Raw genomic sequence first — 25,194 nt, forward strand, 5'->3', positions numbered from 1 at the left:
GATATGTATCTGTTTATGGAGAAAGATATAAGAGGGGGGATGGTGCAATGTTCCCAGAGATATGCCAGAGCAAATAACAAATATATGCCTGATTATGATCCAGCACGGCCATCAAATTATATAGTGTATGTAGATGCAAACAGCCTCTATGGTCTTGCCATGATGCAAAAATTGCCATATGCAGGGCTTGAATGGGTTGAAGATTTCAATATTGAGGATCTTCAGGACTTTGATGACAGTGAATATGGCCTCTTCTTAGAGGTTGATCTGACAATTCCTGATGATTTGCACAATAAATTTTCTGATCTGCCCCCAATTCCCGAGGTTCAGTGCTCACCTGGCTCTAAACAGAGGAAATTGATGATGACACTGGAGCCAAAACAGGGCTATGTTATATATTACAAAAACCTCCAGTTCCTGATGCATCATGGTGTCCAAGTGACCAAACTTGGCAAAGTTTTGAGGTTCAGGCACTCAGAATGGTTGAAACCATACATTAATACAAATACAGAGCTTCGAACATCTGCAAAGAGCCAATTTGATAAATCTTTGTTTAAATTAATGGTCAATTCTGTATATGGCAAAACAATTGAAAATGTCAGAAAACATACCGATGTTAAAATAATTACTGACCCCAGCCTGAGCAAAAAATTGGTTGCAAAGCCTAATTTAAATTATAGAAGAATTTATGATGAAAATATGGCACTTTTCAACATGAAAAAAACAAAGATTAAGTTTGATAAACCTATTCATGTAGGGGCTACAATATTGGATTTGGCCAAATTACATATGTCAATATTGTATTATGATGTGTTCAAACCTTTTTATGGTGATAATGTAAAATTGATGTACATGGACACGGATAGTTTTATTCTTGATATTAAAACAGAAGATGTTTATCAAGATATGGCACAGCCTGAATTGTTTAAATATTTTGATACCAGTGAATTGCCAGGCCATTTGAATATTCAACCCCACAACAAAAAAGTGCCGGGCAAGTTAAAAGATGAGACACTTGGTGATGTTATTGTGGAATTTGCTGGGTTAAGTGCCAAGGTGTACAGTTTTAAAACATGTAGTGCTGTTGTCAAAAAGGCCAAGGGTATTGGCAAAGTAGCTGTGGAAAAAGAGCTTGAATTTGAAGATTATAAAAATTGCCTCAAATCCCAGAATTTAATCAGAACATCAGAATCCAGAATTCAGAGTGTGGATCACTTATTGACTTCAAATGTTGTAAGAAAAGTGGCTCTGGACCCACATGATGATAAGAGATGCATTTTATCATGTGGCATTCATACTTTACCATGGGGTCATTGTGATTTGAAAAATGGCAATCAATGCACAAGCACAGAGCATGATTTGAAATAAATAAACATGCCTATGAACTTATTTGGGTTCAAAAAACGGGCTATTATGGAGCTGACAACACCACAACCCTCTTCTGATATGCAGTCTAAACTGAGTGGCTTGTTAATTATTCATCTGAACAGCATATTTACAGATGTTGATGATGAAACAGGCAAAATATTGTACATATTTAACAATAATTTAAATCATTACCAATTACCTGTAGGTGGGCAATTGCAATTTATTACAACCCCTGAGGGTGATGTTAAAATTTCAGTAGGGAGAAATATTTACAGAATTAAGCACTCAAACATGGTTTCTGGCACTGTTTATACTGTTTCTGCTGGTGACTGCTTATATATTGAGGTCCCTGGATCTTATGACAAGCTTATACCCTTTTTTATAGAATTAAGAATCAGATACTCTATAATAAATAACCACTAAACAAAATGCCTAATGATATTTTTGGCCATACAAGACATGAAGATCACAGTGATGAGATTTTGATGCTTGATGTCAGAGTCAAGAAATTAAGAAGTGATTTACAAGCTTTACAAACCACACTCAATGCCAGTCTTCAATTAGAAATTACAAATTTGCAATCACAATGCATGGACCCTCTTCTTAAAATTGATTCTGAACTCAAATTATTGCTTCAGAAATATACTGATTTGGCCACATTGGATAATTTTCAAAGTTTAGAAGAAGCTGTAGCAGCTCTTCAAGCCAAATTTAAGACCCAGGCTAACAACTCTGAGCAATTGAAACAGCAATTGGAAGAGCAGATAAATAATGTCCAGGCACAGCTCCAAACAATTGTCAAAAGCATAAAATCACAAGAAGATTTTGATCTAGTGATTTCCACTCTAAAAGAACAGATTCAGTCACTCCAAATACCTAATCTGGACCCTCTGAACAATGCCATAGCCGAGGTTAAAGAAAAAATTGAGACACTTGAAAATTTTATGAACAATTTGCCATCTTCTGATGCTTTGAATGCAATAACTCGGAGTGTAGCAAATATTAAGCTGCAACTTGAAACATATGAAGATTTTGGAAAAATTCAAAGTTCCATAACCCATCTTGAAGGTACAATAGCAGCAGTGCAAAGTGATTTGGCAAATGTACTAGAATCCAGATTGCCTGGGATTGTAGATACACTTGTCAGTGTCCAGCAACAAATCACAAAGCTTGAAAACCTCAACACTGAATCTGAACTGTCTCATTTTCATCACTTGATCGATGATATCCAAACAAAACTTGAAATTTTACAACAATCCACACCCTCTCAGGCAGATATAGCCCTGCTCCAAAATGCTATGCAAAATGTGGCTGATGCTTCTGAATTAAACAATGTGAAATTGGCACTTGAATTTTTGCAAAATACAGTATTAAATCTGCCTACATCACAGGAACTTAAAAATATTAAGAGAGCAGTGAATAGGATATTGAAATCAGAAGATATCAAGAATATCCAGGCAGAGATCAAACATCTCACCCAGGCAGTGGCCACTCTACCAACAAATCAACATATTAATGAATTGCATGCCCTGTTTGAGGATATCAGAAGACAGGTCCATGATCTTACAGCTCAAAATTCAAAATTGGCAGTTGTTGAAAATTTGCAACAAATTGTAGCTAATATCAAGCAACAGCTAGGGACCATGGAATCCAATCAAGCAAATGCCCTGTCTGTTTTTGCCACCCAGCTTCAAGATATTGTGCAACAATACAAGAGACTTGCTGTGGACATAAAAATCAAGCCGGGCCATGATGATGTTGTTAGGACCATCAATGAGCATCTTGAATCTGTAACAAGCAGATTGCTCACAGCAGAAAAAGAAATAACAGGCATAATCGAGAATCCAAAACATTCAGTAATTCTTGAATTGTACAGTATCCCCAACAAAGAATATGATTCTCCATTTACACCAGGTGGCAAAATATATATGCTGTCCCCTGCACAATTTTATTACCAATTTTTTGTTGGGGGCACATTGAGACCAATCAAAATCAAATATTGGCTTCAACCACAGGCACACCACTACCCCACCTTATCAATAACAAATGCTGATAACAAAATAAAAATCAGCAGTGTAGAATTAGAGGATTTTACAGATCCCAATACATTAGAAACAGCCTATGCTGAAGATGATGGCTCTCTGGAATTTAAAATACAAATAGGGGATAAATTATATTTAGAAAATCCTGCAGTATCAGCTGCTGAACACCCCATAGTTGCAATATTCTTGTTCACATATTATGTCTAGAAAAATTATTGTTGATGAATTACACAGACAGGCCAGACATAATTTTAAGAGACTCCCAGTAGTCACAAAGGGCATAGATGATTTATGGCAAAGCGACTTGATTGAAATGGCAAGTGGACAGTTGAAAAACTTAGACAAAATCAACAAGGGCCACAAGTATCTTCTCACTATCATAGACACATTTTCAAAATTTGCCTGGGCTGTGCCACTCAAATCCAAGACTGGAAAATGTGTTACAGAAGCCATCAGAACAATCATCAATCAGAGTGGAAGATCCCCGCGCTATTTGCAAACAGATAATGGCAAAGAATTTTATAATTCAGTGTTTCAACAATTTATTAAAAGCCAGGCAATAAAACATTATTCGAGTTACAGTGACCTCAAGGCCTCAATTGTAGAGAGATTCAACAGAACCTTAAAAAATCTTATGTATAAACAATTTACACTGCAGGGTAATTATAAATGGATTAATATTCTTCCAGAACTTCTACATAAATATAACAATTCGGTCCATTCCACAATCAACATGAAACCCTCTGAAGTAACTTCATCTGATGAGCAAAAATTGATCAGCACTGTTTATTATCCTAGATATCAGCCAACAATAAGAAAGGCCAAATACAAGGTGGGGGATCAAGTAAGAATTAGCAAATATAAGCACTTATTTAAGAGAGGCTTTACAAGAAACTGGAGCACTGAATTATTTACAGTGGTTCAGGTTAAACCCGGGACCCTTAACACATATATAATAAAGGATCACCGAGGAGAAATTCTCAAAGGCAGGTTCTATGAACAAGAGCTCAGCAAAACTAAACAGCCTGACACATATCTCATAGAAAAAATTATCCGCAAAAAAGGCAACAAGTTACTTGTCAAATGGCTAGGACTTCCAGAACACAGCTGGATCGATGCAAACAAAATAATAATATGAGCACCTGGGATGTTATAAAGAGGCTGCCAGAACCTGAACAACAAAATAAGAGAAATGGCAACTTGCTGCCTGAAAATATTAGGTGTCTTATTGTTGGGCCATCTGCTTGTGGTAAAACTACACTAATGGTTGATAATTTTTTATTGGCACCCAACTGGTTAGACTGGAAAAACAGGCACTTGTATATCTTCTCTAAGAGCTTGGAACAATTAAAATATCAGCAGCTGATGAAGCTATATGATGGATTGGATATTGCAACTTTTGAACCAGATGTTAAGCCACTTGATGAATGTCTCGATAATTCTGTTGTTGTGTTTGATGACATTATATTGGATAATCAAAACAAGGTTAGAAACTTTTTTACACAGGGCCGGCACAAAAACATTGATTGCTTCTACCTGGCACAGACTTTTTCAAAAATACCCAAGCAGCTGATCCGAGACAACAGCAATTTTATATGTGTGTTTCATCAAGACCATACCAACCTCAAACACATACATGATGAATATGTAGGTGGGGACTTGAGCTACAATGATTTTTCCAAGTTTTGCAGCAAGTGCTGGAACCAGGACAGTTATGGGTTTGTCACAATTGATATGACAAGAACACCCAATAGTGGCAAATACAGAAATAAAATTAACAATTTTTTAGACATTGAAACATAAATAAATAACCATGAAAAGGCCAATAATTGATGATCTTAAGTTAAGAGATTATCTTGTAAAAAGATTTAAGGGATGGAAATCAGAGAACCGAGGAATTTATGAAAAACACAAACAAACAGAACAGCCTGTAATTGATGCTATTAATAATTTAGGTAAGAATATCAAAACTGTTACAGAGCAAAATCAAAATTTGATCACAGAGCTTGTACCTGTAGCTGCAAGGAACATATTAGATTATCCATTCACCCCACTTTCCAGTATTCATACACGTAGTCCTATTGCTCCTAGAAGAATTGAAGCCACTCAGGATCCTATTGAGTTGGGTCCTCTTGCTCAAAAATATTTAACCACACCTAAAGACAATAAAGATGAGGTGTTTGGCTTATATGCTGACACAGAGATTGATGGCAGCATCATACATAGAATTGGCAATTTCAGAGTAACATTTATGGGAGATGATATAATTGTATATTCAGAATCTCGACTTGGAGAAAAAGGTGCTTTTGTTAAGTACACCGGCACGCCTGGATTGTGGGAACTGATAACTAGGAAAAGACCTGGCAGCTATACAGATCAAGATTATGAGGATTACAAAGAAATATTAATAAAATCAGATGCTCTATACCAGAACAATGATCCCACACAAAAAAGAGTCAAGTCGAGCAGTGGGGCAAAATACAATAATTTAATCAAGCCCATATGGTCACAAATCAAGACTGGAAGTGGAATCAAACAATACAACACCCTGCCTAAAGAATTTGTGTGGGTTGATGATGTCAGGAAACTTGTAGATAGGCTATTGGTGATAGCTGGGGAGGAAAATGCTGGGAACCACAATTTTTACAATGAAAAGGTTGGAATTATGGACATGATAAGCACAAAATTGTCTAATTTTATAGTGAATGACACTAAGGGGATTGGATATCTTATAAAAATTATTAATACTCTACCCCCCAAATTTTGGAATATTTCTGAGGGTCGGGGCCTTGTTAATGACATTATAAACAAGCTGCCATTTGAACTACATATTCCAGGCTATCAGTATTGTGGTCCCGGTACAAAATTGGATCATAGATTAAACAGAGGGGATCCTGGTGTTAATCCTTTAGATGCTGCTTGTAGAGACCATGATATTGCATACAACACACATTCTGATCTTGACAAGAGACATGTTGCAGACAAGAAATTAGAAGAGGCTGCATTTGGTAGATTTGTAAGCAAAGATGCTTCTTTGAGTGAAAAAATTGCAGCATTGGGAACCACCATAGCTATGAGCACCAAACAAAAACTGGGGTGGGGGTTGTGAATATGTATATAATAAACCTACAATGAAGGCCAAGGGTGTTATGTATCAAATACCTTATGCAGGTCTCAAATCTCTTAAAACTATTGACAGTCTTTTGACCAAAAAGCAGCGCAAGAAAAAAAATTCTTGTATTGCAAAGGGGCATGGTATGAAATTGTTGCTTAGTACCCCCCAATTAAAAAAATTACAGCAATCAAGAAAAAAATCACATGTGGGTGGATTCATATTTACCATCCCTGCCATCTTAGCTGCTCTCGGGGCTGTGGGGAGCTTGGCTGGGGGATCAGCCGCAATAGCAAAAACAGTAATAGATGCCAAGAAGAATAGGGCAGAATTAGATGAGCAGAGGCGCCATAACCTGGCCATTGAGAAACAAGGCAAAGGTGTTAAGAGAGCCATGAATAAGTTTAAAAAAAACAAGAGCCGCTTACAAACCAAGATATTGAAGCTTTAATCAAGCCACTGGGCATCAAAAATTTTAGAGGTGTGTACATGTCTGATTCTTTACCGGAACAACCACTCAACAAAGAGTGTGGCATTGTTAATTTGGATAAGTACAAAAATCAAGGCACTCACTGGATCTGCTATCTTAAATATTTAAAAGATGAGGCATTTGTGTTTGATTCATTTGGAGGTGTTCCACCTGAAAATTTAATAAAATATCTAAATTCAGCTAATCTTTATTACAATAATGCCCGTGTTCAAAACTTCAGAGATGTTAATTGCGGACATTTGTGTTTATCTGTTCTTAGATATATGTCTCAAATAAATAAACCATCAATTGAAGATTTTCAAAAAGCCTTGTGGTATCTGAAACATCATGGGGGTATTCCATCTCACCAGCCAAAATTCAATATTGAAACTCAAATTGCATGATGACATAGTGTATCCCAAAACAATAGCTCTCAGGGCATTTTATGGCATGTACCTAATCCCCAATATTACACACCACAACAACACAATTGCAGTAGGGGATGAAAAAATTGTCATCACTCCAGGACAATATAATCTATCCACTCTAAATGCTCAATTACCCAGAGGTGTAGTGTTAAGTCAAAATTCTGTCACTCACAGAGTAGAGATTGTATCTGCTACAGAAACAGTGGATCTGGGTACTATTGGAGAGCTGTTGGGCTTTGAGAACAACACAAAACTTGAACCAGGCATCAAACACACTGCTATGAATATACCTAAATTCTTAGCCATAGAGACTCTGAATATTCACTGTAATGTGGCTGAGGGTATGATCACCAAATCAAATGGCATAGGCACTCACAAACAAACAGGCATCATTGCAACATTCAAGCCTAATTCTGAATTCATGGAGCCCATCATCTACAATCCATCCCCAACATTATATTTTCCTGTGTGTCATAACAGAATAGATTATATTGAATTGATGGTCACTAATGAAAAAGAAGAATTAGTTGATTTTGCTGGAGCCACAACAACTGCAATCATAGAGATTAACATTTAAATAAAAATACATACAAGAAAAAAATGGAAAATATTGAGAGTTATGAGCTACAATCATTTCCCCCAAACAGGAGGACATTTGCAAATTTAAATCAACCCAACACAGAGATTGAGGTTGATCTTGATGTAGGGGATGGATTTATACACCCCCACAGAGCAGATCTATACATCAAATTTGATGTTGTAAAACTCGATGGAACAGATTATCCGGCAAATTCAAATATAAGACTTGTAGACAATTTTGTGCCACATCTATTCTCTGAAATTGAGATCAGAAAGCATGGCGTTGTTATAAACAGAGTGGATTATCCCGGCATTACCTCCACAGCTTTGGCTACATTAAAATTATCCAAAACCGAGGCTTCATACTACAAAATCGGTGGATTTGAGGCTGGTGATAAGATATTATCTAAGAACCACACAGTGCTGTTCCCGATGCGCCTATTGCCAGGATTCTTCTCAGATTACAAAGATATTATGTGGAAGGGTGGGTTAAGAATCACATTTAGAAGAGCTGCAAATGATAATAATGCCTTGATGAGGTACAGTGCAATAAACCCTACAGGAGAAGCTCTGCCTAATACCCTACCAGATGCAGGCAAATGCATTATTCAGACTATGGAGTTAAGAATCCCTGTTGTTGAATATGAGGCCAGTTATGCTCTTAAATACAAAGCAGATATAATAAAAAATCCACAGATTCCTCTGCAATTTTATACATATCAATGTGTACAGAAGCCCGCATCTGGTGCATATTATGAGTTTGATGCTACAAATTCATTCTCCAGCATACAATATGACATGCCTGATTTTGTGGTGGTACTGTTTCAGACTGGAAGACACAATAATCAGGAAAAAAATTCAAGTAAATTTGATAACTGCAACATCAAGAACATATATCTTAAAAATGGCAGAAATGAGGTATTTCCTAGAGAAAATTACAATTTAGACATGTCCAAGAATGATTTCCTCAAATTATATGAGGCCTTTTCGGCTTTCAAGAGGGTCACTACTGGCAATACTGACATGTATTACACACCAGATGAATTCAAGGCACAGAGACCCATGTTTGTAATTAACACTTCAAAAAGGAAACAAGTTGTGGTGAATGACAGAACAAATATTAAAATTATCTGTCAATTCCATGAGGCTTTACCTGATGACACTATATGTAGTGTTATTCTCATAGGGGAAAAATCATATGTTTATGATGTAAGAAATGAGAGAGTCACAGAGCAATTCTAGAGGAGCTCTGCATATTGCATTGTTTTAATATACAAGTTGAGCCTGGTATCCAATTGAACTTAAACCGGAAGTAAATATGTGTGTATGTAGATGGGTGTGGCCTAGTTTAAGTGTGGCCAAAAAAATATCAAGAGGGGCATATTTTTGACAAATTTATGGACAACAATCTCACAGAAGTGCCTTTTGTAAGTATAGGCACATCAATCTGAGGGGGTTCATACTTTCTGAGAAATTCCAGAGGGCATTTTTACAAAAATCTTGGATTAGAGGGGGTTCCACACTTGAGCAAAAAGCTCATATAGGCATGTTGAGCTAGGTTTAAGTGTAGACAATTCTGCTTGAGGGGGGTTCATACTTTCTACACTTGTAAGTGGTCCTCATCCTATCATCAATCCCACTACTTAATTATTATAAGGGCTTTGGAAGGGACCTGATAATTTCAGACTGAAGCTGTGTTTTTTGAGGAGGTATAGCTATTATGGGAGAAAATATGTCTCTTTTGCCCCTCCCCCCCCCCTTGGAAAAAATCACCTTGCTTGCCTCTCCCTGGATAAAATCCTGCTAATGTCTATTGCTTCATTGACTCCTATTTCATTTCCTCTTTTCCTTGGCATGGCGAGTTGCTGATCGGAGTTTCTTTTCAGTTCTACTACTGTCGCTTGAAGTTTACATATCACTTCGTTTGGTCCTGGAAGTGGCTACTCGCTGCTGTCGGTGTGTCAGGTGAATAGCCCGGGGAATTACCGCTGTGCCTACATGCTTCTGGGTGTGACGTTAGACTCGCTTTAGATGGGAGAATTTTCTTTAACATTTTTGCTAGCATAAATGGCTATGTAAATGCTCTCAAAAAACTTGCTGTAGACAGTACTTTACATAGAAGCATTTATTGTTCCGAAGCGACGATGTATTTGTGTATATGTTGAAAAATCACAGTTATTAGCGAAAAGCATGCAGCCATGTTATCATTGAGATCGCTTCCTAGTTGTCAGTGCTAATATGTCAGTAGTTACATTCTGTCAACGCACAAACTTTCACGATCTCCGTAAATCATTACCTTTCCACGTTTCAAAATCGTGAGTGCTGTCTAAAGTAAATACTTTGATACTTGTGTTTGCATGTTCGAATCCAAAGTAATACACCTTTTTTTCCCCAGCAAATGACATTGAAACCATTAATAACTGTTTATGCAATGTGATATGGATATCATATATTGAAAGAATAAAAAATGGAGAATTTCGCTTAAACCATCTTTAAAATGATCATACCCTGATGTGAAGCCTAAGATGCACGATAAGAAAGTCTAAGTGTTGCATTGAAAACTGCAGAGAACAATGACTGACTTATGAACAGTGAAAGGTTTTTCTATGCTTCAACGGGCTTTTAGTTATTACTATAAATAAACAAGGGAGAAGAACGCAGGTTGGTTTGATGAACTAAATTGTAAACTAAAAGTTTTAATTAAAGAGAAAATACACGTTCCTCGATTTAAAATATGGCATTCAATTTCAGACACATTCCACCAACTGAAAGAGTATTTTCAAATTTAATAATATTTGGATAACCGCCAAATCCAAAATTGACGTTGAGTCCGTGAAGCACTTGATAATTACAGAAATATAATTTTACTTGAGAATGCCCTTAATTTTGTTTCTTGATTGTGGAAATAATGTGTTGCAACGAGCAGCAGTATGTTTTAGATAGTGTGTACTGCATGAGAATACTGATGTCATTTATAGTTTCCTAATGAAATAAAAATGATTCATTGTAACCTATAAAAAGGAAACGCTTTGTTTCTTTGCAGCTGTTCATGATGGAAATTCAATTGCAAACAATTATCAAATTAACAAATATTTCTCTTACATATTTTTGGTATGTGCTCGTATGCTTTATACTCTGTATGTCTAGTGTGGTTTGCCTGTCCCAAAATAGTAAGCTGAAGACAAACCTCTGTCGGTTGGAACTCGTGGAACTTTTTGTTCCAGCTTACAAATCACATGAAATACCTTCGCTCGCTTCAGTGTGCTGGTCTGTATGCACAAGGTTATGTTTGACTGATAAGCAGATATCACGTGACTCCGCGGCCAACCGTCAGAACTGCAGAGAACCTTTTGTAACTTTGCGAGGTCCCTTCGCATCCCTGATGAAGCGCATGATCCGTGTGGTCCTCGCACGTTTTGCATAACTGTATAACTAGCAAGTGAGTTTGGACTCTGGATATTTCTTGATCTCAAAGAAAAGTAATGGTGTGCAGAAAAAACATTTTTTTCTGTATTTTTCGATTGTGTGATCATATGTTGCAGTAAACAAAACTCCGCGACACACAACAATTACATTAGCCAGTCATTTCCGAGAAAAAAGCGCTTCAAAGATTGGAAACTTAGCAAGCGTTACTCATGAGACGACTATATTGTCCGACTGTCAGAAGGCCCGGTTGTGTGGTGGTAGCGTGTCAGCTTCACACGTAGAAGGGCTCGATTCCCGTTTGATTGCCTCCAATTTTTTTCTTAACTCTAGCAACTATTTATTTCATTTCATTTATTATAAATATTCCTATTTTATTTGCTGTGCGAATTGTTGAATTTTGAATCTAATTTTGTTTTCCAAACTTTTACGATAATTACTTGTGCATAGTATTATATTTATTTATGGGTCATTTTCTCGAAAGAAATGTATACTTTTTGCCAGGCATAACATTTTTTGAATAAAACACGTGGGCAATTTAAGATGTAAATGTTTGTGAAATGATGAGAAAAGTGGAAAACTATCGTAAAAAATCATTTTCATAAATAAAATTGAAAACGGTAAAATAGAGATTTCTACCTAAAAATAAAATTTCACGTTTATTTAAATAAATTGTTAAATAGAATGCAAAAGTGAGTTGCTCGAGATATTAAGAAAAAAACTGTGTAGAACGGGAATCGAACCCAAAACCTTCAGGATGTGAAACTTATTCGCTACCATGGGGCCACCTGGCCGCTTGAATGTCATACAATAGCTTTGCCTCATCAAGACACTTGGAAAGCATCGAATCCTTCAAGCGCTTTTTCTTTGATTTTTTCTTATTTTAATATTTTAAGTCCACTTTATGCACAGTAAGAAAGCTAATACCGGACTGGACCTACAGTTTAAAGTGGGATCGATCACAAGCACTTGCGTCTAAACCAGGTATCAAATTTCCCTCGGAAATTGTTGACTAGCGTGTGATATTATCAATACTCGTTTCGAGCATGGATGTTTCCCAAAGAGAAATAAGAGAACATAGAGAAAATTGACATGTGTGACAACTGAGGAAAAGTGTGAAAAACTGGGGATACTGACGAGTAGGTTCATTCATTTAATTTAATAAAAAAAAACTGCAAGGTACCCTACCACTATAAAAAGCCCCGTTCCAAACCGTGCCTCTTCTTATATGAAATCAACAAATATTCGCTGTTTGTGACTTGTGTGCCTATTCTTGAAAAAATTAGATATTTTATTTTAGTTTACAATTTTAGTTCATCATTAATATCTCTCTCTTGTTTATTTATATTAATAACTAAATTCCTATTATAGTATGAAAATACATTTCACTGTTCATAAGTGATGCATTGTAAACTGTTAAAAAATAATACATTGTTAAACTTGAAAAATAATGCATTGTTCTCTGTAGTTTTCGATACAACACTTAGGCTTTCTTATCGTGCATCCTAGGCTTCACATCAGGGTATGATAATTTAAAAGTTGGTTTAAGCAAAATTATCCATTTATATTTTTTCAATATATGATATCAATATCACATTCCAAAACCAGTTATAAATGGTTTCAAAGTCATTTGCTGGGAAAAAAAGTGAATTACTTTGGATTCGAATATGCAAAAACAAGTATCAAAGTATTTACTTTAGACAGCACTCACGGTTTTGAAACGTGGGAAGGTAATCATTTTACGGAGAACGCGAAAGTTGGTGTGTTGACAGAATGTAACTACTGCCATAATAGCACTGACAACCAGGAAGCGATCTCAATGATAACATGGCTGCATACTTTTCGCTAATAACTGTGATTTTTCAAAATATGCACAAATACATCGTCGCTTCGGAACAGTAAATTTTCATCTTTGCTGCTTTCAGATTACCGACATACGAAGTGGCATGTAATTCAAAAGGTTTTGAAGAAACCTCAGTTTTATAAATAATGTTGGATGAAATTAGACGAAAAATGTTACCTTCGGGTGGGCTGGAACTCAGGTTACCCGCATGCTAGTCCGACACGATAGCTAACACTCCAAACGAGACAACACGAAACATTTTTGCAAGTAGTTGACTAGACCGAAAGTTTATTTTCAGATTGCTAATTCCCAAAGTATAACATGGCCTGGCAGGTGTGTTTTGCATTTTCTGTACTTTTGTTATTTGAGTAGCTTTCGTCTCTCCCTAAGTTAATCACGGGAATAGTGAGGATTGTCTTTTAGACGAGGATAATAGATAGACACCCAGAAATAATCACCCTCGCAAAAAAAATCCAGAGCTCGAGCCTGGAACCTTCGATGAGAGGTGTGTAACTTGTTCTAACTATATCTGTGCGCTTTCGTTAGATTCATGGTATTTCGTGAGTAGATATAAAGAAAGTAAATAAATAAGACAAGTGGGAGAAAGGGACTACAGAATCGTAGCTACGGAACCACTGAGAAGATATCCTTCGCCAAGATAGAGAATCTCTATATCCCTTGTGATAGAGAACCTATTAGAAGAATAAAAGGACAGATTAAAATATTAAATTTGATGTTTATCCTTTCGTCAAAATGCCTAGAAAACAATATAATATACTTGTTCACTGCTACACAAAATAAAAAAAGTTGCCCATGGTGGTCAGTCAGTCAGTCAGTCAGTCAGTCTGTTTCTTCCTCAACACCTGTAAAAGCAAATCCATCTTAATTTCACCGATAATTGTTTCATTGTCTATTAATAGAAACCACGTATGTCAAAAATAGACGCATTCTTTCTGTGAAATATCCCATGCTTCTCCGTTTACTGTTATTTGGACATTCACTTGGAAGTTAAAATTTAGCTTTGTCTGTGTGTTTTCACGTGCATGTGTGTGACAAGAGTGGTGTGAACGTGTGTTTGATGTTGTTCTAGGTATTATTTTCGTTCAAAGCATTAATATAATTGTAAAATATAGAACTTAGTGTAATGCAAGGAGTGAAAATATAAACCCAGTCCGTCAGGTTCGATCCCAAACAACATTAAATAAAGGAACGTAACGTGGACCGAGTATTATTCCATGTCGAGAACACGAGACATTAATTCCGACAATCTTCATCTCGTATTTCTCTTTGGCATCACTGCTCAATTTCCCAAGATGCATACCCTTGACTGGTATACAAGCCGCAGAATTGCAATGCTGTTTGGGTTGTCTACTCACAAGGCGCTTGGTGGTCAGACACCGAGGGCTTGCTTCAGTGCTTCTTCAATAGGGTCGTTACAACCCAGCAGTGTCCAAGACTGTACAAGGCGCTTAATGCATCGCCGATTCATTTGCAGTTCATTGGCGTACCCAAGGGCGGGAGGTGGGTGTTACACTGTCCCCTTTGGCTCTGCTTTAGATGCTGCAAAATAAGACATAAAACCCCTTTCGAAAATCCTGGACACACCACTCCTCACAGCTAGTAAAATTTTCGCAAAGCATCGCCCAGCTGCCTCACTGTTACCATGTTATATCACAGGAGCATCTCCCAGCTAGCACCAAGGCTCGACAAATCCCCCCCCCCCCATCTAGTAATTTCTATTTTAAGCACTGCGTACACGCTGAGAAACATTGGATGCAGTGACGGCGATTAGAGGGGTCGTTGGGGGGGGTGAGCAGTAGAGAGACAACCTTTTGCCTCGCACTATGGCCTCGTAAGGGCACGAGGAAAAGCTTCCACGTCCAGCCAGACGCGAGGACCCGAAACTGCTCCTCCCCAACAGACCTTTCGCCGCGGTGAAGTCTGTGCGCTGGATGGTTATAGGAGGGGGAGAAAACTTAGCATCGCGCTTATGGGAGTATTATTTTATTTGTTCTCTTTGGAATATCAAACTTCCGTAGAAAAACACATGAACGAAAGGAGGACAGGTTGAAGATTTTGTTTATGTTGGGTAAAATTCGAAATCTCCATTTGATTAGCAGTAACTTGAAGTTGTTTGTCCGTAAGGAATACATGGAATTCTGTAAGTACTTAAATACGTATTCGCTATATCTTTTACAGATCGTATAGTGCTTAATAATCAACTTGAAAACCCCGCTTCCACTTGCAACATGAGGAGAAATTCACTCTGGCGCGAAACTGTCGCTCTTCGTCTTAATGCTAAGCCTTGTCTACCAAAAGAAAGTAATCTGTTATTGCCCCCCCCCCCCCCGTTTTGGCACCCAATCGCCGCCACTGACTGGATGAATGTGCCAACGGAAAAAAAAGGGGGGGAAATGCTCAAGCCCTGATTGCAACGCCAGTTCGATATCTTTGACATATCTCCACAGGAAGTTGATCGGAAGTGTATCTGGTTTCGGTTTTTCTGAGAAGCGCTGTTGTCTGCAGTGTTTAGACATCCAACAAGAACTGCGACGACCTTGTACGTGCAATAAGAAAAAAATAGCACAACACAATTCGCGATTAAAATTACCACCAGAGCGCTAGTGTCGCTTCCAATATGGCCGCTCTATGTAGGATAGATCTTTGTTTACGTTCAGTAGTACGTAATAGTAGCGTGTTGTCATGGGAAAACGTTGAAATTACACGACATTCTTAAATATTGCGAATACGATGTGAACTCCAGGAACTATAACGAAGGTGAAGCTGTGCTGAGAGCGAAGCATTTAATTATGATAATAAAAATAACACGGAAAACGCGGACGAAACTAATATATCGCACTGGTTCTTCAAAGCAATGCTGTTTCATCTGCATCTCAGGTTGTAATTTACCTGTATTTACAAAGCTTGGGTAGGAGAAAAATGTAAACATACCGTTGCAGTTCTTCCCCCAAAGAGGCAGGCTGGTTTAATAATAACACAAAATAATAATAATAGAATTCACAATTTCATCGAGGCTATCTTCACTGAAAAAGGTCTTACTGAATGAAACAGCAACATTAGCATGTCGATTTTCTTTCTCTGGTTACCTGTATGATTACAGACATTAATTAATTCTCAAACCATTTTAATCTTCGCACTTAATTGACTTGCACCTATTCCAAATTTCATACATAATAGATAATACCACCGACAAGGTCTGTGATAGAACATTGTTATCGAAAAAAATGTTTTATTCATAAAGAACAATTTAAAACTTTACTTGCATGGCGATAGAATCATCTTTCGGAAAATAAAGTGAACGGACTCTTGCATTAGAATTTCCTTGTCGCATTTTAATGTTATCCCTCATGCCAATCTTCTGTCAATCAATTCTGTTTTTCCTGGTTTATTTACAAATTTCATTTTGTTGATTCCACGGGATTTGGAGCAAAAAACTGAACAGCAAACGTTACTCTTTCGAACATTTCCCATGCTTTGAACGACTTCAACACAACATAGTATCATACATAGAGTAGTTCCGGAAAATCCCACCAGATGACATATCGGATAATTTTAATCGCGAATAACACAATGTAGCAAAGATAACCGCAAAATAACGTTATGAAATCTCTAAAGAAACTGAATTGGCAACATCTCATTTACTCCACGTGGACTTGACAAGTACAGTCACGACGCTATTGGTGGAAAGATTTGAGGGGAGGATATACTGGGTTCCACGTGCACTTGGCAAATGGTTATCTGATGGAAGCTGACCTTTCGAAACTTTCTTTGAAGTGGCGTTGGAATCAGGACTTGAACCATAACTAAAGATTACAGTACCTGCAGAAACGAGGGAATGCTGCGTGCCCACTTGACAGACAGGAACAGGAGCTTGGCGGCAGATTCGTAGACGCTCTCTGAGGGTATGAGGGTGAGGTTGGAGATGTCCAAGTGGCGGAAGAAGGCAGGCCTCCCAGCCAGCAACAGGGGCGACATCTTGCTGCGGGTCGGGACGTCTGCTTGCCCTTCCGACGCCAGCCCCCTGCTCTCTGAGGACTCGGGCGCTGAAACAAGGAAAAGAAATCTCACTTCTTGCCGGTGACAAATCAATACACAATAGACCGACTGACACACAATACACAATAGACTGAAAATATGTTTCTTATTCCAGTGTCTAGTCCTGTAATTTTTTATCTTTTATCACCAAGTTTAAAAGGCTCGAGATTTAAGTCCACTTTATGCTTATGATAGGGTAATCGGGACTGGGCTTACAGTTTAAATTGGAATCCGAATGATTATGATATTATCCCATGTGATTCCACCGATTATCGAACTCATTCATTACAATGCGACAACGTTACCACGATCGAATCCGACACCCCTTGAGAGAATACATTTTTGCTTCCTTTATTTATTCACTTTACTCAGTGCCGGCGATACGTACACTTTTCGCTATTTTTGCCCCCGCACTATGGCCTCTTAATGCTAAGCCTTGTCTACCAAGAAAAGAACTGTCCTTGCCCCAATCGCCCCTAATGCTTCTCATATTTCATTGTTCAGTTTATAAGTAAGTAAGTATTTATTGTCATCTCGTGTGCGAGCCATCGGCTGTGCGCACTACATATATTCTTATTACATAACCATTCTTAAATAATAATCAGGTTCTTACCATGGCAAACAGACGGAAGTTGCACTATCTCTGTTTTATACGCCGCATACTGACAGAAGGTAAACCGCAATACCTGTTTGAGAAGATGCATTCCCGTAGGGAAATCCATCAGTATGTTACCCGTAAGCGGAACAACTTCGATTTACCCCATCACTCTACCACGGTCTACAAATCATCTTTCTCCTTTACGGCTCCCAAAGCATGGAATGCATTGCCTGCAAATATCGCTAGTGTAAACAACCCATTAAACTTCAAAGGTAAAGTAAAAGATCTGCTATTAATGGAACAATGACAGAGTCGTGGCACATACTGAAGGTATCAAGTCACTCACTATATGGAATTGTATTATTGTATTATTATTACTATTGACTTTTGTATTTCTAGTTAAACTTTTTTTGTATGCAACTAATTCCTATGTATTTTTTTCTTTCTTCATTTTTTTGTATCTGTAATTTTTTTTTTTTTACGTTTAGCTTACTGCTCCATACGCAGTTTATATCATCTCATATGTATTATCATATTGACAAGGGTTAGGTGGCAGAGCAGCCCTTGGCTGAACCTCGCCCGCTGAATAAAGAAAATGTATTATTATTATTATTCCCGGTGCAGGTACTGTAGGTCCAGTCCCGATTAGCCTTACTGTGAATAAAGTGGACTTAAAACAACAAATCAATCCAATTATCCCGTCTCTGTACAGCACTTCTTTTCCCCCTAACTGTTTGTAAATATACCCCACTTTTTCCAATAGTTCCATGTTCCTTTGCACTACGATTGATTCGAACACACTTTCCAAGCTTATGTTTCGCAGCTTCTCCTCCTGCAGAACGCGCGTGTCCTGACATAAGAATAAATGTTCTGGCCCATCATCACCATTGCATAATACGCATTTACATCTCCCTTCCTCATTTTTTACTGTATTGTGTCTCCATCCCCCAGCCTCATCCATGCCAACCCCTTTCTTGCCACCACGCTCACCTTCTTGATATACGCTACTTGTCCCCATTCCCGCGGTCCCCTTCTTTGGAGTTCGAGCGATCTCTTAGTTTCACATTCCGCTATTATTTCCTGCCTATCAGTGGCAATGGGAGGATATATGACAACGGCATGAACCAATTCGAGCCCTGCAGTCATAAAACAAAGGAAATTAATGAACGGTAGTTACAAGCACTGGCGTAGTAAGGCATGATGGCGCCTCCCAAAATCTTACCAAATTACGCTATTGAACAATGAAATGTTGATAATGATAAAAGGGATGAACGTTTTTTATTGTCTCTGGTTTTTATAAAATATCAGGAAATGTACCTCAAAAGTAGTGGTGTGCCCAGGATTTTCGAAAAAAAGGCGGTGACGTATACTTTTGTGACCCCCAACAAACCCCTTGGAAACGCCACTGCTCAAATGACACTCAAATGAATCGCATGGCCTGTACAGTCAACGACAAATATAATGGTAGGCAAATTGTCCACCGCTGTTTTAAATAGTTTTTTGTTCTACATTCTCTGTGTGTTTTTAAGGAATGAAACTATGTTGGTTCGAAGCAGGCATTGTTCTCTGCTTATTAACGTCATTATTTCAATTCATTGTCGTCACATTGTGTAATACAGACCGAATTAAAATGGTGGTGGACAATTTGCCTACTGTTTCTTTCGCCGTTGGGTGTACTAATTTGCACGGTAGCAATGAGTGATAAATATTAATCATTGTCCGAATTATTTTAAGTGAATAAAATAACATGCAAAACCAGGGTCGTCGTTAAATGGGGGAGGGAGGTATTAATCCCTCCAAATTTTCTATGGCTTGGAGGAAAATTTACTCATTCAAATCGAAGCGACAAGCAACAGATGAATCTTGTGATTTTTAAAATATTTTTCTTGCTTGTAGTTGGGTATCTGCTTCTTTAGTCTAATCGCGATCAAAAAGATGAATAATGATTACGTATGAGTGATGAAGGGACATTAAAAAATGAACACCCATGACCAGGACGGAACTCGAACCTGAACTTTCCATGGCGAGAACATGGGTCGACTGCTCAACACGCTGTCAGCAAGGCGAAGTAATACTGTTTTTATTTGAGGGCGTTTCAGAGTATGCCGAGTCCAAAATATGGGCTAACTCACAATACTGTAGTGTCGGAATTGAAAAACAGGTTTTGGGATTTTTGAAGTGACACTGTGTCCAATTATTATCTAATTTAAAAAAACTGAAACAGGCAATCACACAAAAAAATCTGTTCACCCATGATGCTAATGCCAATTAAACGCAGGAAAAAAAAGGAGCGAATGTACAATACCAGAAGTATCTCCAATTTGTTTGAAATTCGGCATGGTCACTAATTTTGGCCTCCTAATCACGAATCTGCAGTTGAAATTTGGCGGTCACGTCTAAAAATTGCAAAATAAGACGAAATAAGTTGGTCCGTGAACGGAGTAAACACCATTGATTTATGAAGAAAACAACTATTTTTTGCAATGATTACAGTTCCAAAACTATGTTTATGATGACCCTTAATTTTTACTATGCTTGCCTAACTTAACCTTACCGTGAATGGTTTGTGAGGCAAACATTTTTTCCATCTTATCCAAGACGACATTTTCTCAAATGCAAATCAACGCTCCATGCAACGGGTATCACTTATGGCACAACATTGTAGCAACCGCACCGTTGCCAAACTTACCTCTATTCAAAGCCGCATTCCACAATCTCTTCTCCCTCCATATTCTCATCGTCACTGTCGTCATTCTCCTTGCATAACAATCTTTTCATTCCTTTCCTCCTCCATTCTTCCACGATGAATGATCTCCAAGTAACAAAGTAACAGTGTGGCAACGCTGTAGACAGCGTAACGAATAGCGAACTTCACTTGTTCACATCAAACATGGCTACCATAATAGTGTATCGACAATCGACTCTTGTAAAAACCTTCTTTTGTTCGCCGATGATTGCAAAATATACAGTAAAATATCAAATTTAAATGACATGGCGCTTTTGCTAAAGAACTTAGATTCCCTAATACAGTGGTGTGAAATATGGAACCTGAAACTTAATCCTCAGAAATGTACCACCATGACCTTCTCCTTAAAGAAAAATACATTTTATACGCAATATTTCATAGAAAACAATTGCGTTCAAAGGGTTGCCACACAGAAGGACTTAGGCGTCATATTTGATGAGAAACTTTCCTTTTCTGACAACATCTCTGCAGTCACTAAGGGTTCCATGCGTATGCTGGGTCTCCTCTATCGTTTTACTGAAATAGAAAACCTGTCTGCTCTCAGCACTCTTTACAAATCTTTCGTTTCATCTAAACTTGAATACTGTTCTCCGATCTGATCTATGGCATGCCCCTCAAAATTAGATAGACTAAATTCTGTTCTAAATTTCTTCCTGGCCATTGTTCGCCACCGAATTCCATCCACAAAACATTTACAAAAGTCCATCCTTCTGAAAATGCTAAATATCCGTACCCCTCATGACAGACACATACTTGCAGATTATATTGTCCTCCATAAAATAACCAATGGGAACATAAGAAGTGATCGCCTTCAAGAAATTCACTTTCGAGTACTGTCCCGCACCACAAGGAGCACTCAGCTTTTCACGTATCAGAAACCCAGATTAAATACAGCGTTACTACCCGGCCAATACAACACTCTACCAAACCAAGTTGATATTTTTGAAAACCAGTCACGTTTTAAAAAAAACTACTGTGTAACAACATGTAATCCACTTTATCTCATATGTATGTATGCACAAACGTGATGCATGAAGGGAAAAATTATATATTTTAGTTTATGTTATTATTTATTGTACTTCCATTGTTATTTTTTGTTATTTCCATTGTTATTACATTCCAATGTAAAATGGCCCAAGCTGTATTTGGAATTCTGTGGTAAATAAATAAATCAAATAAATAAATAAATAGCGTTAATATGTGCACGTAATTTCGCAATTTCTGGAAGTGACCGGCAATTTTTAACTGCAGATTCTTGATTAGGAGACCGAAATTAGTGAGTATGCTTAATTTGAAAGCAATCGGAGATACTTCCGGAATCGTAAATTTATACAAAAAAAATTATAAGTGACCTACATTTAAGGGGAAAAGAAGGATATATGAAAGAAATAGGAATATTGATATAAAATTGTATTTCTGTCGAAAATGAAAGTAAAAGTGATTAATTCCATATATATATCTGGTTGCCAACTCCTGAAGCACCATCAGCTTCTTATTGAAATGAACAATTTTTTAACCTTTTAAATCGATTTATCTTCTATATTTTATTGAGTTTCGGGGCCTAACGCTTCACAGATAGCCTACAATATACGTTCCTGATAAACAGTGCATAAAATGAAATTAGTATCTAAACGTCTTGGCCTCTATGTATAACCATTACTGTTAAATAAATATTCTATTATATTTTATGGTGTTCTTTGACGCTGTGGTTGAAATTACTGCAAAAAGGAAACTGCTTCGAAGCTTACAAGTATATTTTTTCATTCACAGAATCTTGAGTTTACCCCCCGCCCCCCAAATAAATTGGTTTCACACTTATCTGCTAAATCGACTCAAGTAAAGCATAGATACGTATTAAAACTCTTTGCTTACAACTGTTCATAACGTTTATCATTATTGTACTGTACAAGATCTGAACTTTTTTGAACCAGAACATGCAATCCTTCCGTGACGAAAGATCGTACAGCAGATACTGGTTTTACATTGCGCTGCACATCCATGATAAGATCAACACCTTTCTCCGCTTATGTTGAAGTAACTACCTTCAACACAAGCCATTTCCTGGTAAAGATAAACACGCCCCCTACAAAAGTGAAGAACGAACTGGGTCTAAATCAATGATAAGGCCACAATTTTTTTCTGAGCATGAAAAGGGAGGAAATGGCTCGATCGCTACTCCACTCGTCAGTCGTTAACTACTTCATGTATTTTCTTCTCCTTCAAGGTTGAAAGCTGTTGCAGTTCTAAGTAAGCCATGGTTTCACAAAGATGTTCATTTGAAAAGACAACGTTTCTGAAAACAAGGAGCATTCCACGAACAGTAGTACTACTCCTTTTAATTACAATCTGGATATTATTGTTTTTAATTGTATTAAGGTTTAAGTGTTTGTGAATACATACATAATTTGCACCAAAAAAAATTACTACAATATCTGCAGCCTACGTATATGCTTCACAGACAAATGAAGTTAAGCTTTGGTATTTTTAAAGCGTCATACACGTTAGCACTTTTTCGTTAATGCTTTTCATGCATTCAGGCTATGTCATTCTCATTACACTCAAGTTTATTCATTTATAGGAGTTACAATTTCATGTCAATCCATTACCGATTCTTGGCTTTATTTGTTATATTTGAATAATCTTACCGGTAAATTTCTCGTATCGGACAAACGGATTTCTTCAAATTTACAGGAGAAATTACTTACCCAATGCAGTTTCTTTATACTTGTGGAAGTTCGGGGAAGTGTTTTCTCACATCGTTCATTGAATTTTGTCGGTAAATCATCTATTTTTCGATATAAATGTGTGACCGATGCACGAAAACTCTTGCTTCCATTTACTTCCAGGTGTATGTATGTAGCTGTGTGTGATGACGTAATTTCGGTCAGTGTTTCCAAATAAGTGTTTTTGTACCTGTACCTGAAGAAGATATACGTTTCCGCAAATAGTTTGTGGGGCTATGTGTCAATGGTTCATGGAGCTATGCGAGAATGGTGTGTGGGGCTACGCATATTTTTTTTTCGAAACCAATTTTTAACTATTGTAACCTATACTTGACCCTACCTAACCTAACCTTACCGGAAATGGTTCGTGGGGCTATGTGTCAATGGTTTGTGGGGCTACGTAGGTATTTTTGGGTGCAGTGGGGTGGAAACACTGCATGCCGAGTACGGTAGTGAAACTGTTACCGCCATTTTGCGTGTTACCGAAGGCAAAAGGAAACGAAGAAAACTTACTCGATATGTGGCAAATATAGCTTATTTCCGTGAAATAAGCGAAATGCCACCTTCAGCAATGTTTCTCAATGCAGAATACGAAAGTACGAATATTCAAATGAAATGAACTAGCAAATTTCAGCCGTTTGTCCGATACGAGAAATTTCCATCTTACCTACACAAATATTTCGTGTCTACAAAACACTATACTTCTAACATGTACTGTAGTTTCGGGGCAAAATTTGTTAGCAGACACGACAAAGTACGGTACTTCATAATTATATGAAATGAGTTTCTTATGAATATTTTAATGCAATCGCATGTGAAACAAACGTACTAACATAACACTGGAATGCCCAGAATAGTCCAATGAAATTGCATGGAGGGAGCGGCCTTTACAAATACCAACAGCACAAGTTATTACACGATCATGTATGTTTTTCACAGTAAAACCATCGTACAAAACCTGACAAATCATTAGACCGTACCTTTAGGCTCTGCATCAAGGAACGTCCTCCTATCGTCATCGCTTGTTCCTCGGGAACTGTCCACACCTGAACTCGTGACCTCATCCTCCTTGGCCGCGCTCATGTTCGCGGTGACGTCGTGGCTGCTCATGTGCTGAAATGCAGACGCCTTGCTGTTGAACGGGAAAGGGGCGAAGGTGAGCGGAGGGCTGGGGTGCAACAGGGGTGCGAAGGTAGGTTTGAAGGGCAATGAAAACGTGGAGGGGTAATACGGTGTCGTGATGCTAGAAGGGCAAAAGAAACTGGACGTGAGGGTAGGCGCTATGTCCACCGTGTAAGGAGGCCTCTTGTTGCACGATCGTGGAGCCCTCTCGTGTTGAACGGCTGAAACGGAAAATTCTACAAACAGTCTGAAATCGTGAAAGTCATGGCTATAGCATAATGAAGCAATAAAGTTAAAACTTAAAAGGGCACACTTGCGCGTAGAACGATCGTAAATGATAGAGAAAAGTGAGCTAATTTCAATTGTTATTTGCATTCAATTGTAGTTACTTTTATGCACAGAGGAAATTGAAAATATGATTTTTTAAATCTAAGGACCAACACGAAAGCAAGAACCATATACAAAGCATTCCCTGACATTCGCTACGATACTAGGCGGCAAGCGGCCCGGCATCAGCGCTTGTCTTTCCCGGTGAACGGGGTCCGCGACAGTCGCACGCTACAGTCTGTTTTAAAAAAAAACCACGTGTACTTACTGAGGAAAAACTCGATGTGGCAGGACAAAGGTTAGAACAGTCCCCTCGGAAATCTATCCGCCGCCTCTCACAAAAAACAGGTGTTTCAAA

The 25,194-nt window shown here is 37.8% G+C and overlaps 1 protein-coding gene across 1 annotated transcript in view; it reads right to left on the reverse strand.

Moving 5' to 3' along the window:
* Positions 1-25,194, reverse strand: part of LOC145981415 (photoreceptor-specific nuclear receptor-like) — a 142,364-nt gene that overhangs the window by 71,557 nt on the left and 45,613 nt on the right. The window contains exons 3-4 of the mRNA XM_083114652.1: positions 24,368-24,730; positions 17,105-17,328 (exon numbers count right to left, since the gene is read on the reverse strand). Coding sequence (XP_082970778.1) covers positions 17,105-17,328; positions 24,368-24,730 — 587 coding nt within the window. The remainder of the gene's footprint in view (positions 1-17,104; positions 17,329-24,367; positions 24,731-25,194) is intronic.

Source organism: Lepisma saccharinum, chromosome 29 (assembly GCF_977018435.1).
Source record: "Lepisma saccharinum chromosome 29, izLepSacc3.1, whole genome shotgun sequence".
Taxonomy (NCBI): Eukaryota; Metazoa; Arthropoda; class Insecta; order Zygentoma; family Lepismatidae; genus Lepisma; species Lepisma saccharinum.